The following is an 18,165-nucleotide window of genomic DNA, read 5'->3' as shown; positions in this document are numbered from 1 at the left end:
AAAAAGAAGAGAAGAAGAAGAAGAAGAAGAGTTTGGATTTGATATTCCGCTTTATCACTACTCGAAGGAGTCTCAAAGCGGCTAACATTCTCCTTTCCCTTCCTCCCCCACAACAAACACTCTGTGAGGTGAGTGGGGCTGAGAGACCTCAGAGAAGTGAGACTAGCCCAAGGTCACCCAGCAGCTGCATGTGGAGGAGCGGAGACGCGAACCCGGTTCCCCAGATTACGGGTCTACCGCTCTTAACCACTACACCACACTGGCTTTAAACCTCTTTTCTGACCACCAGCATTACGCTTTCCAATTTTAAGTTCAGAATAGAGTAGTTGCTTTGTGACATGATAATCAGGCATCCGAACAACATGATCAGTCCGAAGAAGTTGATGTTGAGAATGCCTGATGGGTCACCACCTCTTTCTTGGGTCATCCACCATCACAAGAATTTCTAGGTCGCAACCTTTACAGCTTCTGTGATTAAATGAAAGTGGGAGATGAGACAGATTTTGGCATCTTTCCTACAAGCCCCACATTCCTCCTTGACCCTCTCATCTGCTCCCTTCCACTAGCTACAATGGGCAATACTCCAGCTGTGCTGGATGCAGGGGAAGCCTGGGCAAAACCAGAGGGAGAAGTAACAGCAGCATCATAGAATCATCGAGTTGGAAGGGACCCAGAGGGTAATCTCATCCAACCCGCTGCAATGCAGGAATTTCAACTAAAGCATCCATGACAGATGGCCACCCAACCTCTGCTTCGCAACCTCCAAGGAAGGAGAGTCCACCACCTCCCGAGGGAGTGTGTACCACTGCAGAACAGCTCTTACTGTCAGAAAGTCCTTCCTGATGTTTGGTTGGAATCTCCTTTCTTGAAACTTGAATCCATTGGTTTGGGTCCTACCCTCCAGAACAGGAGAAAACAAGCCTACTCCATCCTCCATGTGACAGCTTATTAGGTATCTGAAGATGGCTATTGTATATCCTCTCAGTCTCCCCCTTTCCAGGCTAAACATACCCAACTCCCTTCATGAGGCTTTATTTCCAGACCCTTGATCATCTTGGTCACCCTCCTCTGCACGTTCCAGTTCATCAATATCCTTCTTAAATTGTGGTGCCCCAAACTGGAAACTGTATTCCAAGTGTGACCTAAGCAAAGCAGAATAGAGCAGTACTATTACTTCCCTTGATCTGGACACTACACTTCTGTTGATGCAGCCTAGAATAGCTTTTTATGCTTCTTCTTCTGTGGCGATCACTCGTAGCCAAGTACGATTGTCTTCCATGAACAGTGAGTCTGTAAGTGACTTTGGATCCAATTCTGGATCATCACACTGTTGGCTCATCTTCAACTTGTGGCCTGCTAAAACCCCTAGATCCTTCTCACATGTACTACTGGCAAGCCACGTGACCCCCTGGTGCAGGTGGTTATTCCTGCCTAAGTGCAGAGCCAGACATTTGCTCCTGTTGAAATTCATTCTGTTAGTTTTGGACCAGTTCTTTTCCATTAAGGAAATTTATTTATTAACTGGATTGTGGATAAGTTTAAAGGTTTCTTACAGGGAAGGTGAAACTGCAGTATCTCGACACTCCTCCATTTTAAGCATCCCCATGATCAGTCCTCTTCTGACTTCCTGAAAAGTTAGTATGAAGAAATTTCCTCTTGTAGTGGTCATCAAACCCATGCTAGCTATCTCCTGGTTGGCCTATTATCCCCAGTTGCACCCTGCTTCATGTATTGGCACCAGCCGTTGTTTTTCAGCTGGGTCAGGTAGGAGTGCTCCCTTTAACTGCAGTGTAACAAAGACAGATCTAGTTTTTATGTTACTTTCTCCATTTACAGCTATGCAGCATTGACAGAACCGCAATTCACTTGCATGTTGCTTCTAGTGATGGCTGTGTATGCAAAGGCTCTTGTTTCCTTTGGGCCCAGGAATCTAAGTTTAGTTCCTCTGTCCCAAGCCGTGCCCATGCATGGCAAAACCTAAATGCTAAAGGGCCCAATAGGTTTTCTCAAATAGGGTTGTCATGTGTCTTCTTTGTCCAGGACACGTCCTTTTTTCAGGGGTAAAATTTGAGGCAAATTGCATTTATTTGCTTTGAATGGCTGCCATAGCGTCCTCTTTTTTTGCTCTTCAAAATATGGCAACTGTTATGTACTGAGTTGAATAGGATCCAAAATGCAGCAGTCTGATTGGTCCTAGAACAATAGGATTGAGATTGCAGCAGTCTGACTGGTCCCAGAACAATAGGATTGAGATTGCAGCAGTCTGATTGGTCCCAGAACAATAGGATTGAGATTGCAGCAGTCTGATTGGTCCGCAGGAGCCACCCAATCCAGCTCCAGGTGGAAGTGAATCCGCACTCCGATTGGCATACAGGAGTATCCCGGAATTAGCCAATCACGTGGGGTAAGTGTATATAAAGCAAATGTTTTGGGGGAACTGCATTTCCTCACTACTATGAGCTGAATAAAGAGCATGAAATTCACACTTGACTCCGAGTATATTTCAGCAACCCTATCGAGAGTGCAGACTCCAGGATTGCAGCCTTACCTTATGCATGTTGGGCTGCATTTATTGAGGCTTATTCCATGCTGAGGTTTCTTAGCCAGGCGCAAGCTGTCAGGCATGCTTACATCTGTTGAGTTCAGTGAGCCTCACTGGAAAGGTTGGTGCTGTTCGTGTTGGGCTTTACCATCTCCTAGTACAGGAACCTGTTGAGATGTCAGGGCTCAGCCTAGACTTGGCTGCAAAGTCCATAAGGGTATCTCTGGGCATGTGTGGGCTTCCTTTCCTTCAAAACTGAAAAACTGTCTTCATTGCAGAGGAAGGCTGCAGGCTTCCTAGGGCTTGGGTCCTGGACACAGCTCTTTTAAAAGAAATAAAACTGTTGGCTTGTATATAATATGTCTGTATCATTTTGCCAGAGTAGCTCAAAATGGCAGGGACAGGTGGGGCTCGTTAACCTGGGCAGCCCATCTAAATGAAGGAAAACTCTGATCCAAAACCTCCACTGCCTTGTGGGTATCTTCAGGGGAAGGAAAGGCTAAGGAGTAGACAATGGGTAGGCAAACTAAGGCCCAGGGCTGGATGTGGCCCAATCGCCTTCTGAATCTGGCCCGTGGACAGTCCGTGAATCAGCATGTTTTTACATGAGTAGAATGTGTCCTTTTATTTAAAATGCATCTCTGGGTTATTTGTGGGGCATAGGAATTCATTCATTTCCCCACCCCATCCCCCCAAATAGTCCGGCCCCCACAAGGTCTGAGGGACAGTGGACCGGCCCCCTGCTTAAAAAGTTTCCTGACCCCTGGAGTAAACCCTACCCAAATCGGGAGTGGAGTCCCTAAGGTTGGATTATGGATATGCCTCCTTCCGGCAACTCCTGCACCCAAACTGGTGCTAAACGTATTATTCTGCATTCCTTTGGACAGCATCAATGAGCATAGGAGCCAATTCCTAGGGACGCGGGTGGCTAGGGCTTGCCAATCAGAAGGTCAGCGGTTCAAATCCCTGCAACAGGGTGAGCTCCCGTTGCTTGGTCCCAGCTCCTGCCAACCTAGCAGTTTGAAAGCACATCATAGTGCAAATAGATAAATAGGTACCACTCCAGTGGGAAGGTAAACAGCGTTTCCGTGCGCTGCTCTGGTTTCGCCAGAAGCGGCTTAGTCATGCTGGCCACATGACCTGGAAGCTGTACGCCGGCTCCCTCAGCCAATAAAGTGAGATGAGCGCTGCAACCCCCTAGTCGTCCGCGAGTAGACCTAATGGTCAGGGGTCCCTTTACCTTTACCTTTAAGGTCTCTTTGGCCCCCAAAATAATATACTTGAGCCCCCCCCCCCCAGTTGATGAGCATTGCCATTCGGATAGGATGTACTGTATGTGCCTTGTCTTGTGATTATGTGGGGTGGGGCTTACCTGCCCTCCTAAACATTTTATTCAAGTTGGTACCCATGGCAGTGAGGCCAGAGGGGGAGTCTTGTCTGGGCAGCCCATGACCTCAATGCACACTGCCCAGGCTTGCGCCCCTGGGAAGTCACTTCGCGGTTTGACTTCACCCCCCCCCCCAGGCGCACTCCATTGTCGAGACAGACGGCTGCCAACAATTCAAAACTCTTTAACAAAAGAGGCCCCCTCCTTCGAAGAGTTTCCTTTCAAGGAGGGATGGGAGACATGATTGGAAACATCTTTCTGGGCGCAACGCTGTATGCAATACTGCTGCGAAAGCCGAAAGGCCGGCCAGGAGGGGTGTGTGCGCGCAGCGCGCTGCTGTGTCTTTAAACATCGCCGACCCTGGCTTGGTCTCTCTCCGGCTCGGGCGGTGATTGACACGGAGAGGAGGCGCCTGCTTGTAACAAAAGTCGGCGGAGTCGGAGCGCGCGAGTGCGCGCGTGTTTGGAGAAGCAATCTAGTTAACAAGTGGCCGCGATTCACCGCCAGGGGGAAGAGGAGGAGGAGAGAAAAAGACAAGAACCGAGCTGGGGGGGAAAAGATCCTGGCTGGAGCGCTTGCAAAGGGCTCTGCCACTCCCCGGCCAGCTCTGCAGGAAGGAGCGCGTCTCGGTCTCTCTCCTTGCTTTGGGCTTGACAATCTCACCTTCCCTGCGCTCTGATCGACTGGTGGATTACATCTGGAGCTACTGCCCCTTACTTCCTCGGTGCCCCCTCCTCTTTCCTTGGGGAGGCTGGTTTTTATTTTATTTTAACCCACTCCTCTCTCTTTTTGGAGGAGTCTTAAGTTTCTTTCAATCGTCGCAAAAGGCTGAAGGGCGGCGGAGGGGAGAAACCAACTGGAGAGGAAAGGCTAGAAAAAGTCCCCTGCGCTCCGCCGCGCCTCTTCTCGCGGTGGCCTTTTAAAAACAACCAGCGCCGCATCTTCTCTTTGTCTCCTTCCTCCCCAGCCCAAACATTTATCTGTGGTTCGACATGGTGGGTGTAGCGGGGAGGAGGAGGACGAGGACGAGAGTATGAAGGCGGCAGGATGGGAGCGAACAATGGCAAGCAGTACGGCAGTGATGGTAAGTCCGCTTTGGCCAGGGCGGGCGCAACGGCGCGTCGCATCCCGAGGTGCCTTGGAGAGGGGGCTGTAGGCGCGGGCGGGCGGGCATTGCTCTGCCAGCCTCTACGAAGCGTCAGGAGAATTTGCAGACGTTCCCCGAGCACCAGGAGTCTGCCCGCCTCTCCCCGCTCCCTCCCCACCGCAGCTAAGGCACTGCAAAGTTGCAATCCCTTTTCCGGGAAAATCTGGACGTCAGTTTGGGGGAAAGCTCAAGGCAGGCTTGGGAGTTCCTTCCTTGGTTTTCTCTCCACGCACCCGCAACACAATCCTCGTGCACCTTTACGTAGAAGCTAGTCCCACGGAGTTCAGAGTTAGTCCCAACTCCTAGGGGCCGAGGTGTTTTGCCCCTCCCCAATAAAATATTTGAGGGGGTTGCCCCCACCCCAAAGTTGATGGGCATTGCCATTCAAATGATGTCCATGTGCCGCATCATGTGATCGATTATTCTGGGCGGGGCTTACCTGCCCCCCAATATTTTGTTCAAGTTGACACCCCGGTGGACCTGACTTCACTTTATGTGTGCGTTGGAGGGACCAGTCTTGACTTTGGAGTGGGGGGCTTAGGATGGGAGGGGCACAGGGGATGCATATCTGGTTTGTTGGGAAGAGCAGGGAGATGCTTATGGCTATGGATGAGAAAGTTGTTTGGTATAGGATTCTAAAATGTAGAGTTGGAAAAGACCCCCCAGCGTCATCTAGTCCAACCCCCTGCAACGTAGGAATCTTTTGCCCCGCGTATAGGTGGCATGCCAGTTACAGTATTTATCATGCACAGCAGAGTGATCTGCCTTCTGTAGCAGGGTTGTGTCGTGGTGGGTTGACAAAGGGACATTACTAATACAGGACTTTCTGCTGAACGCAGGAAGATCGCACCACCTTAAAAATGCACCCCCAGTCTGCATTCACACTTAAGGTCTCCAACAGCAGTAGTTCACTCTTGCAAGTAGCTTTAGTAGCAGAGTATGCCCCTTCGCTTTTGTAGGCTACTAGATTCGTGGAGAGTAAAGGGAGTTGGCTGGGTGGACAGCACAGAAGTGGCACACACTGTTGTTCGAGTTTACTGCTCTTGGAGAATGTGCCCACACCCAAACTAGAGCAGCTCCCCTTTCCCCCTCCCATAATCCTTTCCTAAGATTCCTATTTAGTCTAGTGCAGTTATTTTAGTGCAGCCGAGCCACACTTTGCATATAATTAGTTGTCAGTCCTTCCTGCCATTGTGTCTCTGTGTTTTGAGATATTCTGTCTGTAGACTGCAACCCTTCCCCGGTCTCCTGTCTGTTAGAAATTCCTCAGTGGTATGCAGGCAGAGACTCCACCTCAGTAGCTCCTTAGGGAAGGTTGCTTTTGCTGCCTGCTAGATCATTCAGAAGAGCCTGGTGATGTGGCAGTTCCTTTATTTTTACAATATCAGGGTTAGCAACAAGGAGCCATTTATTTCTCTGCATGTTGAGGTACGAAAATATGCTATTTGAAAAAAAGAACCTCCATAGTACGTGCTCTGGGAATGGAAAACTGCCGTGTTCAAACACTACTGTTGTCTGGATATTTATCCTTTGTGTTTAGTGGTTACAGACACTTTGGGTTACAGACTCGGTTAACCCAGAAATAGTACCTTGGGTTAAGAACTTTACTTCAGGATGAGAACAGAAATTGCACAGCGGCGGCAGCGGGAGGCCCCATTAGCTAAAGTGGTACCTCAGGTTAAGAACAGTTTCAGGTTAAGAACGGACCACCGGAACGAATTAAGTTCTTAACCAGAGGTACCACTGTATTTGCTTCTGAGTGAATTCAGTGGGTTCACTTAAATGTCTTTCCACATAAGCAAGCAGAAGTGTGCAGCTCATGTTTCGGGCTGCCTTTGAAGGTGACCTGGAAACTACAACTAATCCAGAATGCAGCAGCTAGACTGGTAACTGGGAGTGGCTGCCGAGACCAGATAACACCAGTACATTGGCTCCCAGTACATTTCTGAGCACAATTCAAAGTGTTGGTGCTGACCTTTAAAGCCTTTAACAACCTTGGCCCAGTGTACCTCAAGGAGTGTCTCCACCCCCATTGCTCAGCCCGGACACTGAGGTCCAGCTCTGAGGGCCTTCTGGCGGTTCCCACACTGTGAGAAGTGAAGTTACAGGGAACCAGGCGGAGCGCCTTCTCTCTAGTGGCACCCGCCCTGTGGAACGCCCTCCCATCAGATGTCAAGGAAATAAACAACTCTCTGACTTTTAGAAGACATCTGAAGGCAGCTATGTTTAGGGAAGTTTTTAATGTTTGATGTTTTATCATGTTTTTGATATTCTGTTGGGAGCTGCCCAGAGTGGCTGGGGAAACCCAACCAGATAGGCGGGATATAAATAAATTGTATTTATTTATTATTTTTGCAAATTGCTTCACAATTTCCACTGTGTTCCTTGAGGCCAATGTCTTGCCCATTGCCCTTCAATGAGGCTGTGGCTCAGATGAGCCTTATGTTTGGGTTTCTCTCATCAGAGGCCAACTAATGTGTCATTTCTTAAATCACACTGCTTTCAAATGTGCTGACTAAGATTTTACATGTTTCGCAGTGCTCACTGGTTGTTTTGTTGCGTATTGTGTGTGTGTGTGCGCGCGTGCGGTTTTAAGGGCATCCTTTGATAAACTGAAGACTTCTGCAAAGAAGTGATTACTGTGTGTGAAACGGTAGCTGCTGACAAACGGCCTGCCTTCTGAATTCTGAAATAATGGGTGGTTGCTCACCTAAGTTCCTTTTCTGAAATGTTTGCTAACTTTCTAATTGGAGCGGTGATTCTCCATTGTTTTCTGTATGGATGCTATTAATTTTTGCCAGATGTTCAGAAGTAATCTGAATGAGTCTAGAACAGTGGTTCCCAACTGGTGGTTTGCGGACCCCACGGGGTCTGCATAACACACCCAGGGGTTCCATGGCCATACCTGTCAACTGTCCAGGACATCCTGTTTTGAGGGACCGTGTTCTCACCCCAGAGATATCAACATTTTCAAAAGTAGGAGGTTCATGTCTTGGCTTTTGAACTAAGTCCACAGTGCTTAGCTAATCAGGAACCATTGGTCTAGAATGTTTTTGGTACGGGTCCCTTCAGTAGCTGTCCATGGAGGTGCAGGTCACTTCTGTGTCCAGAGCAGCTGTCTAAGCTCCATCTGGTACGCAGGCTGAGACCCTACCTACCTACAGACTGTCTCGCCAGAGTGGTGCAGGCTCTAATCTCCCATTTGGACTACTGCAATGCACTGTACGTGGGGCTACCTTTGAAGGTGACCCAGAAACTACAACTATTCCAGAATGCAGCAGCTAGACTGGTGACTGGGAGTAGCCGCCAAGACCATATAACACCAGTCCTGAAAGACCTACATTGGCTCCCGTTTCCGAGCACAATTCAAAGTGTTGGTGCTGACCTTTAAAGCCCTAAATGGCCTCGGCCCAGTATACCTGAAGGAGCATCTCCACCCCAATCATTCAGCCCGGACAGTGAGGTCCTTCTGGCGGTTCCCTCATTGTGAGAAGTGAGGCTACAGGGAACCAGGCAGAGGGCCTTTTCGGTAGGGGCACCCGCCCTGTGGAACGCTCTCCCATCAGATGTCAAGGAAATAAACAACTCTCCGACTTCTAGAAGACACCTGAAGGCATCCCTGTTTAGGGAAGTTTTTAATGTTTGATGTTTTATTCTGTTTTTAATATTCTGTTGGGAGCCTCCCAGAGTGGCTGGTCAAAACCAGCAAGATGGGTGGGGTATGTATGTATGTATGTATGTATAAATAAATAAATAAATAAATAAAATCTGGGTGGGATGGACCAATGTACGTGGAGGTGCTTCAAACATTCACCAGGCCCTGTGAATTTGGGGGCACAGTGGATCTCAGAGGTACAGGAATTTTCTCACCAGTATCCAAGTAGCAACCCTGCATACCGGACTCAATATTTCCTTCTTAAAAAGCAGTGGCATTAATCACTTAGAAAATGTATTTAAAGTACATAATAGTTTTGGATTTAGATGGGGCTCCTACTTTTAGCTTTTCTATCTGCAGTTTGAATGTGGCCAGACAATGTGAATTTGGACCAGCCTGCCTTCTGTTTTCTCCCGCTCTGTCACGAACTCTTAATGCTCATTTAATATCGGCAAGAAATTCTTCTGTTTAATATAGAGGAATTCCCAAAGAAACTTATTCAGTACGAAGAAAGCTGTACATACACAAAAATGGGTGAAACTTCAAATACCTTTGACCTGATGGACCTTGAGTCATGGAGGATAATGTGAGGATCCTTTTAACTTCAAATGCACCAGGACAGAGTCTGGGTTGTTCCCTGCTGAAAATATGTCTTGCTTTCTGCCTCACACTTTGTGAAATAAACATGGGGGTGTGTGCCTTGTGAATTACATTTAAGGCAGCAGACACTCTCTGTTTTTTTCTATGGGCTTTTGAGCAAGCACCACATATATGTAAATATATTCTTTTATAACCCTTTGTAGTTGATTCTTGATATTTCAGGGATTCCTGCCTTGTGCAGTGTAGTGTGGGGCTGCTTCCTGGCTACATGGCAAGTTTTTCAACCCCAGGGACAAAGCAAGAGAGAGGCAGAGTTTAATGTGCTCCAGCTGTTCTATATAAATGCTACCTCTGCAATTTCGCTTTACTAAAACCCTTTTTCTGAGTTTTGCATTTAGATGTATGGAGCCTAGTTCATCCCTGCTCAGATGCTGTTCTCCGCAAAACTGATGAGACGGCTTAGTCCATGGGTAGGCAAACTAAGGCCCGGGGCCCGGGGCCGGCCCAATCGCCTTCTAAATCTGGCCCATGGACGGTCCGAGAATCAGTGTGTTTTTACATGAGTAGAATGTGTGCTTTTATTTAAAATGCATCTCTGGGTTATTTGTGGGGCATAGGAATTTATTCATTCCCCCCCCCCAAAATATAGTCCAGCTCACCACATGGTTTGAGGGATGGTGGACTGGCCCATGGCTGAAAAAGGTTTCTGACCCCTGTCCTTGGGTAGGCAAACTAAGGCCTGGGGGCCAGATCCGGCCCAATCGCCTTTTCAATGGTCTGGGAATCAGCTTGTTTTTACATGAGTAGAATGTTTCCTTTTATTTAAAATGCATCTCTGGGTTATTTGTGGGGCCTGCCTGGTATTTTTTACATGAGTAGAATGCGTACTTTCATTTAAAATGCATATCTGGGTTTTTTGTGGGGCATAGGAATTCGTTTTTTCCCCCTCTTCCTAAATATAGTCCGTCCACCCCCCCCCCCAAGGTCTGAGGGACAGTGGACCGGTCCCCTGCTGAAAAAGTTTGCTGGCCCCTGGGCCTTAGTCCTTCTTTGCGCTTTCATGTAAGTGATGTTTGGGGAGGTCAGATTGAATGAAACCGGCAGGAACCTTTTCAAAGTTCATACAAGGAACTTCAGCTACAAAAAGGCCCTTTGTTTTTCACCATTTCCCTGCTTTTTAACTGTTTGGGTTGTAGTCTGCTTAGCTGTACCCACTGAATTTACTGAACATAACTGTTATGTACAGTACTAAGCTTGGATCCTAGAACAATAGGCAAATAGGATCCTAGAATGCAACAACTGATTCGCTTGCAGGAGAAGACCAATCAGGCTCCAGGAGGAAGTTATTAGGCTGGTAGGATCGTAGAATGCAACAACTGATTGGCCTGCAGGAGAAGACCAATCAGGCTCCAGGAGGGAAGCAGAATCAGCCAATCAGACGGAACTCATTGTGTAAATAATGTATATAAAAGCCTGAGGTTTGGGGGGCAATTCAATCACTGTTTTACAAGCTGCATTAAAGAGCATGAAATCACTACAGGACTCCGAGTATATTTCTGTTAGGTCTGTTCATTTCAGTGGGGCTACTTTGAATCAAACCTAGTTGAACGCTGTATTTTTTCACACTGCTAAGAAGAGCTGAACACCAATCTTCTTTGCCTTCTCTCAAGGAAAAAAGACATTCTTCACCCTTCCAGTTGGTCTCCCAGTGTGGTCAGGCGGATGCATGTGACTGCTGGACCCCGGGAAGCAAGGAGGGGGGCCAGACCTCCTGACGTGTCTTGTCTAGTGGCTGGCAAGCAGAGTTCCTGCAGAATTCTTAGACGGCTCACCTCACTGTTTCAGTTACCTCCATTTTTTTCACATTCTCATCTGAAGGATTTTGGCTAGGGCTGAGACTCTTCATGGTTCCCAAAGGGCTTGCTTTTTGTTTTTTTCTTCTAGGCTGGGCCAGTTGATTCAGCAATTCAAACCCTTCACAGGAGCCTCTATGCAGGGACCCTGCTGGCTGCTGCTGTGTGTTGGGTGTTACATGTTGGATGTGGGTGGCGCTGTGGTCTAAACCACTGAGCCTCTTGGGCTTACCGATCAGAAGGCTGGCGGTTCGAATCCCCGCAACCGAGTGAGCTCCCGTTGCTTTGTCCCAGCTCCTGCCAACCTAGCAGTTCGAAAGCATGCCCAAAAGTGCAAGTAGATAAATAAGTACCGCTGCAGTGGGAAGGTAAACGGCGTTTCCGTGTGCTCTGGTTTCCGTCACGGTGTTCCGTTGCACCAGAAGCGCTTTAGTCATGCTGGCCACATGACCCAGAAAGCTGTCTGTGGTCAAACACCGGCTCCCTTGGCCTGAAAGCGAGATGAGCGCCACAACCCCATAGTCCCCTTTGACAGGATTTAATCATCCAGGGATCAAACTGGTTCTTTAGCTAACAAGAATATGAAGGTTCCACAGGCAAATAAGAGAGGAATAACATATATGGGGAGAAGATGTAGTGGAAGAAAACTGACAACTGGTAACACACATCCTTCGTGGAGCATACTCCATAAATCTTTAAAGCAACATGTGTTGCTTATACTTCATACATGCATAGCATATTTAGAAGTGTAACTTGGAGAAGAGATGGCTTGAAGGAACGTTCTGTTTGCCATAGGGTGGACAGGCTCTGTAGGAATACATATCCTTTATTATCTCAATTATTGCATATTTCACTTGGCTGAAGTGGCACAAAAATACCGGCAATATTATTTCAGCATAGAGGAATTAAGCCCACCCGCCTTTAGTTGAATTCTGGAGAAGCGCCATGTGCTTTTATCCTGCCACAGAAACATGTTCCCTTGTCTAGGTCATTCAGAGAGGGTGGAAATGTGGAGAAATGCATGGTTTCCTGGAAAGGAAACTTCAATCCTCCCCAGCATTTAATAATAGGACTGTGTTGATGTGTAGGTGAGCACAACTGAAATAAGCTTTGAAAAAGTTATCCTCGGCTTAGTCAAAAGCAGGGATGGGCAACCTTTGTCCTTCCAACTGGTCCACAGCTCTCATCATACCTGACTGGGGCTGTTGGAACTGGAGTCTGCAACAGCAGTTAGACAGTGGTGTAATGTTTGCCTTCTTCTGAATTAGAAGGAATTAGTTCAGGAAAAGACTATCAGACAGTTGTTATTAAAAAAAAGGTGTGTCATCTGGGTCTTGTTTTTCTTAATGGCCAACTTTATTTTATCTTTAAGATTTGTAAAGCGAGTGTGATACAATGAATGAAACTCTTGACTGAATGGAGACTTCAATTCAAGTTCTGCCTTTGGCAGAGGCCGACTGCATTCACACAACACAGTGAACTCTAGTTAATGGTGTACCACTAATGGTTTGTTGCTCCCTTAGCGTGGATGGGAGCCACAAACCACAATCTCAGAGTTATGGCCAAACTGGAGATTATAGTATGCTTCACTCAACTGTGATAAGGATAAAACTTAATTTACAGTCATATTTTGTTTGCCCCAGACAGATCACTATTTCCAGTTCAGATGCAATGAAACCAGGGACTGTGACTTGTTGCTCCCGAGCATGCTAGGAGAGGAGTGAAATGGCAGCAATCTCTGTGTTGATGGGTAAACCATTAAGTGGTTTATCAGGCTGTGTGAACTGGTTCTGCGTTACAGGAAACTTGATTGCTACTAACATCTCTGTTGATTTCAATGGGATTTTAAGAATGACTGACTTTGTATTGAATGAATAAAACTTTATTCTCTAAAGCCATAAGCCAGCACAATATAAATACAGCAAAAAAATCAATTTAAGGCATTCAACAAGCATATATGCAAAAAGAAACACAATGCTCCTCTCTCCCCTTTCTGATATAAATCACTCATTGCCCCTACACAGCAAGCTATATAGGTGTTAAAAATAGATTAGAACAAAATAACATCCCATCAACCTTTTTAGAGTCTGGCTTGTATTTTCTAAGCTGCCAGAGTGAATTTTCCTGCTAGGGTGATGGATACATCTTTGCCTGTATGCAATGTCCATATTTGGTCCAAGAGGGGTGTGTTTGATGTAGGAGTTAGACATTTGTGCCTTGGATGTTCATATGAAGATTAACTTAGTAATAGTGATGGGAGATAGCCTTGACCTCATGTGACTCACAGACGCAAAGTCTTTAATGGGTTGCAATGTCATCAAAGCTCCCATCCAAGAAAGCGGAGGGTATGTCCTGGAGATGTAAAAGGCTGTGAGTGGTTTTCTCGAAGGAGCCACAGTAAGGGTTAAAAAGTAATTTTCCAGGTCAAATGCCACGTTATATAATGGATGCCAATAGGAATAAGGCATTTGTGTGACTGAGGAGAAATCCTACCGCTTAGAACAGAGACGGATTCTCTCTCTAAACATCTGTTTAACTACTGGAAGGAAAAGTAGAATAAAACTGCAGTATTATTCCCATAAGAATGTAGGGTAGTTCTAACAGAATTTACCCAAGACTTTTGGGATGACATCTGCATGCAGTCATACCTTGGATCTCAAACAGCTAAGTTGCTTAATGTTTCGGCTCCTAAACGATAAAAAATGATCAAAAAGTGAGTGTTCCAGTTTTTGAATGATTTTCGGAAGCCAAATGTCTGGCATGGCTTCTGCAGCTTCCAATTGGCTGCAGGAGCTTCCCGCAGCCAACCAGAAGCCGCGCTTTGGTTTCCAAATGTTTTGGAAGTCGAACGGACTTCCGAAATGGATTCCGTTCGACTTCCAAGGTACGACTGTATTTGAAAGTTTTTTTTGGGGGGGTGTACAATGCCGTTTCCATGCACTGTTCTGATTTGCCAGAAGCGGCTTAGTCATACTGGCCACATGACCCGGAAGCTATACGCCGGCTCCCTCGGCCAGTAAAGCAAGATGAGCACTGCAACCCCAGAGTCATTCATGACTGGACCTAACGGTCAGGGGTCCCTTTACCGTTTCAAGTGGCTGTTGGAGAAAGGAATGGCTGTCGTATCTAGTGTATTCTTCCAAAGCAAGAAAGAAACAGGAAGTCCTTAGCCAGGCTTGAGCTTGAAACAGGAAATTCCTGTCTACTACCACATAAATGTACCCTGTTATTTTCGTCATTCAAGTGATATTTGTTTCTCCGTGGTTTATAAGATAAGATGTTCACACTGGAAGTTAGCACACTAACAACTTCTTCCCTGCTTTCTGGCCTTTCGAATCAACCTCTTTCTGTCCTGGATAAAGAGTGATATTCTGTCCTGGATAAAGAGCTTCCTTATCTTATGCTTTCATAGATCGCTGAATATGTTTTTCCTAATTTTGAGTGCAAGTGAGACGCTGCTCCGCTAAGGGCTGCTTCTAATGCCACTAATGTCAAAAAGGAGAGCAGGAAGAAGGATCCGTAATACTTTGTAATGTCTTGTGCAACTTGCAGATTGGCCTCAAGAAAACATCCCAGACTCCTTCTGTGGTTCACCCCAGACTGGCTGTGTCCATGTCCAATATGAGGAATGAAGTGGCAACAAATTAAAAGGAGACGTTTAAGGAGCATGGGTTTCTGCTATATCAGAATTGAGTATCCTATCCCAGATTACAGACTGGGTCCTCTCACCTTTGGAAGAATGTGTTTCTGTGATATTTGAGCAGGGTCAAAAGTATTTGAGGGATATATTTTGACAACGTGAGCATTGGAAACAAAGTGCCTTTTCTGGAGTTAGTGTGGAATGCTTATAATAGAATAGGTGGGCGTATCCTCATTCATTTTATTTGTAGGCAGCTTTTCCACAAAAATTCATGCTCAAAGCGGTTTGAAACAAAGAAAACAGGAATGCACTTCAAATAAACACCGCAGAAACAATTGCATAATAACATAGCAAAACAATTCCGTAACGACGTCATAACAACATAGCAAAACAATAGCAAATATAGTAATAATAGCAAATATAGTATCAATGTAGCACTTTTGTACTGTCTTGGATGGGTCTGCATGCACAAGGTTCCAATTTCAACCTCTGCTATCTGTGGTTAGGACAGGCACCCCCAGCCTTCCGCCCTCCAGATGTTTTGGACTACAAGTCCCACAATCCCTGACCACTGGTCCTGTTAGCTAGGGATCATGGGAGTTGTAGGCCAAAACATCTGGAGGGCCACAGGTTGGGGAGGCCTGAGTTAGGACCTCTATTAGCAAGTGGGGGGGAGCCTTCTCTGCCAGATCTCCTGTAGAGTCACTCCCAATACAGTGATACCTCGACTTACGAATTTAATCCGTTCCGAATGCACATTCGTAGGTTGAAAAATTCGTAAGTTGAAAAAAGCAATTTCCCCATAGGAATGCATTGGAAACGAAAAATTCGGAAAAATTCGTAAGTTGAGTAAACCGCATCTAAAATTCATAAGTCGAGTAAACCCCATCTAAAACCGCCAACAGATGTCCTTCGGATGTCGAAAAATTCGTAGGTGTGCGGGCACTTTTTTCATTCGTAAGTCGAAAAATTCGTATGTCGAGTAATTCGTAAGTCGAGGTACCACTGTACAACTGGACCATACAAGATTCATGGGCCTATGGCTTGAGAAGCTTTACGTGTGCATGAAAGTGATAAACAAGCCCTTCCAAGCACCTTTAATGTGCTTCGTTGGACTGGTCATGTTGTTCAGATGCCCAATTATCGTCTTCCAAAGCAACCATACTCCATTCCGAACTTAAAAATGGAAAGCTTAATGCTGGTGGTCAACAAAAGAGGTTTAAAGACTCTCTCAAGGCAAATCTGAAAAAAAAATGTAGTATAAACACCGGCAACTGGGAAACACTGGCCTGCGAGCGCTCGAATTGGAGAACAGTCTTTATCAAAAGTGTTATGGACTTTAAAGATACTTGAACTCAAGGCAAAACATGCTAAGAGGAAGGCATGCTTGGCAAACCCTCTCCATGATCAACTCCTGCCCGGAAACCTATATCCCCACTGTGGAAGGACGTGTGGATCCAGAAATGGCCTCCACAGTCACTTTCAGACTCACTGTTAAGACCATATTTATGGAAGACAATCTTGCTCGGCTACGAGTGATTGCCAAAGAAGAAAAAGAATGTGTTTTTTAGTTGAGTAATATATTTTTTTCTTCTGGAGCCCATCTTTACAGCACCATCTTTGAAAGTTGTGCACGCTCCTCTCCTCTTTCCGTTTTTTGAACAGAGGAGTTGTCGAAGGCTACAACCAGGTGGTTGGCTTTTAATAGTCCCCTAGCTTAAGTAACATTGTTATATGTTAATTGGTTTAAAGGGGACTGCTGTACCCGCAGTGTGTATAAAAAGCTGTGCACTTGAGCAAGGCAGGACTTGTGGGTGGGTGTGATAGAGCAATGAGCTGCTAGAAGTCCCAGTGTGATGCTAAAGTTACTGAGAGTTTTTACTCAAATGGGGAGGAGGAGGCAACAATTTATATATATATATATATATAACCGTAAGGGGTAGTAGTTTTCTTAAACCCCTTAAACTATATTCTGAGAGGTATAACCATCCAGCATGCTCAGCATGTCAAATCACAGGGCTATGTTCAGATGATCATATCTTGGCTGCATAAGCAAATAAGCCATGATAGAAAAGAGTTTTGTTCAGGTTACAAGAGCCTCTTTTCTCCTCCCTCTGTGATACGTCTGAACGATGTGCAAAAGTCTTCTAGTAACTATAACTTTCTGTTTTTATCAGAACCAGAAAGCTATGGTTACAAGCATTGACCCAACACAGTTCGCACATCACGTGAATTTGCTGGCTCCTGGTGAGAGCAAACCTTGGGCAACCATCCATCAAACCTGGTGTACAGATTGTGGTTAAGTAGGAAAGGCCTTAACCATGAACCTGGGTTCAAATGACATGTTAAGCCAGACTCTGGCTGAGCTGTTGTGCTCTGCTGACCTGAAAAAACCAGGGAGGAGAAAAGCAGCTGCAATTTCGTCCCTGGGAGCCATGGTTTGGTGCCAAAGTTTGAGACATCCAAATTTCATGCAGGCATGCCAAAAATGGAGAAGAGAAAGGACCACATGCATGACAAAAGGCTTAGTCATATCTCATCACGTTAAGCCAAAACAGGTTTTTAAAATCCTGCTGATGTTGGCTGCTCGGACTTACTGGATGTGTGGTTCTTTAGCTTGTAAACTATGAATTTAATTTGTCATCCCTGCAAGAGTATACTTCCTGGGACTCTAAGCACCATCCCATGCCTGCCCTCCTGTAATGTGTATACAGTTTAACATGGAAGGGAGAGGGACACTCCCTCTTCTACTGTGAGAAGGGACTTTTCACAGTAATTGATGCAGCCACTTTTATTGCAGACCTAATACAAGAAATAGAAGTGAGGGAAGATAGGGTTGTCAACCTGGGGAGGTAGCGCATCTAGGAGAAGGGAAAATCTGACCCTAAACCTCTGCTGCCTTGCGGGATATCTTTGGGAGATGAAAAAGGCTAAGCAGTGGAGTCCTTAAGATGGTTGGATGGCGCCTTGTATGCCTCCTTCCGGCAACTCCTGCAGCCAAGCTGGTGCCAAACGTGTTGCTCTGCTTTCCCTTGGACCACATCAGCGAGGCTGAGAGGGGGGTCTTGTTGTCTGGCCAGCCCATACACACTGCCCAGGTCTGCACTATAGGTAGGTCACTCCAGTGCTGCTAATGCAGCGGTTTGATTTCACCCTTGGAAGTCGACTCCATAGTCTCTCGAGACAAAAGGATGCCAACAATAATTTTAAAAATACAAAGATGCAGCAAGATCAATACAACAGCAACAAGGTACGAATGACCTTCAATAATGAATGAATCAGCACTGTATCTAGATCATTCATTGTGGGTTTCGCCTCCCCCTGGGTGACCCACACCCCCC

The 18,165-nt window shown here is 46.2% G+C and overlaps 1 protein-coding gene across 1 annotated transcript in view; it reads left to right on the top strand.

Moving 5' to 3' along the window:
* Nucleotides 1–4,489: 4,489 nt before the first annotated feature.
* Nucleotides 4,490–18,165, top strand: part of FBXL7 (F-box and leucine rich repeat protein 7) — a 144,278-nt gene continuing 130,602 nt past the window's right edge. The window contains exon 1 of the mRNA XM_033154373.1: nucleotides 4,490–5,013. Coding sequence (XP_033010264.1) covers nucleotides 4,977–5,013 — 37 coding nt within the window. The 5' untranslated portion in view covers nucleotides 4,490–4,976. The remainder of the gene's footprint in view (nucleotides 5,014–18,165) is intronic.

The sequence above is a fragment of the Lacerta agilis genome, chromosome 7 (assembly GCF_009819535.1).
Source record: "Lacerta agilis isolate rLacAgi1 chromosome 7, rLacAgi1.pri, whole genome shotgun sequence".
NCBI lineage: Eukaryota > Metazoa > Chordata > Lepidosauria > Squamata > Lacertidae > Lacerta > Lacerta agilis.
This window is presented reverse-complemented; position numbering and strand designations above follow the sequence as displayed.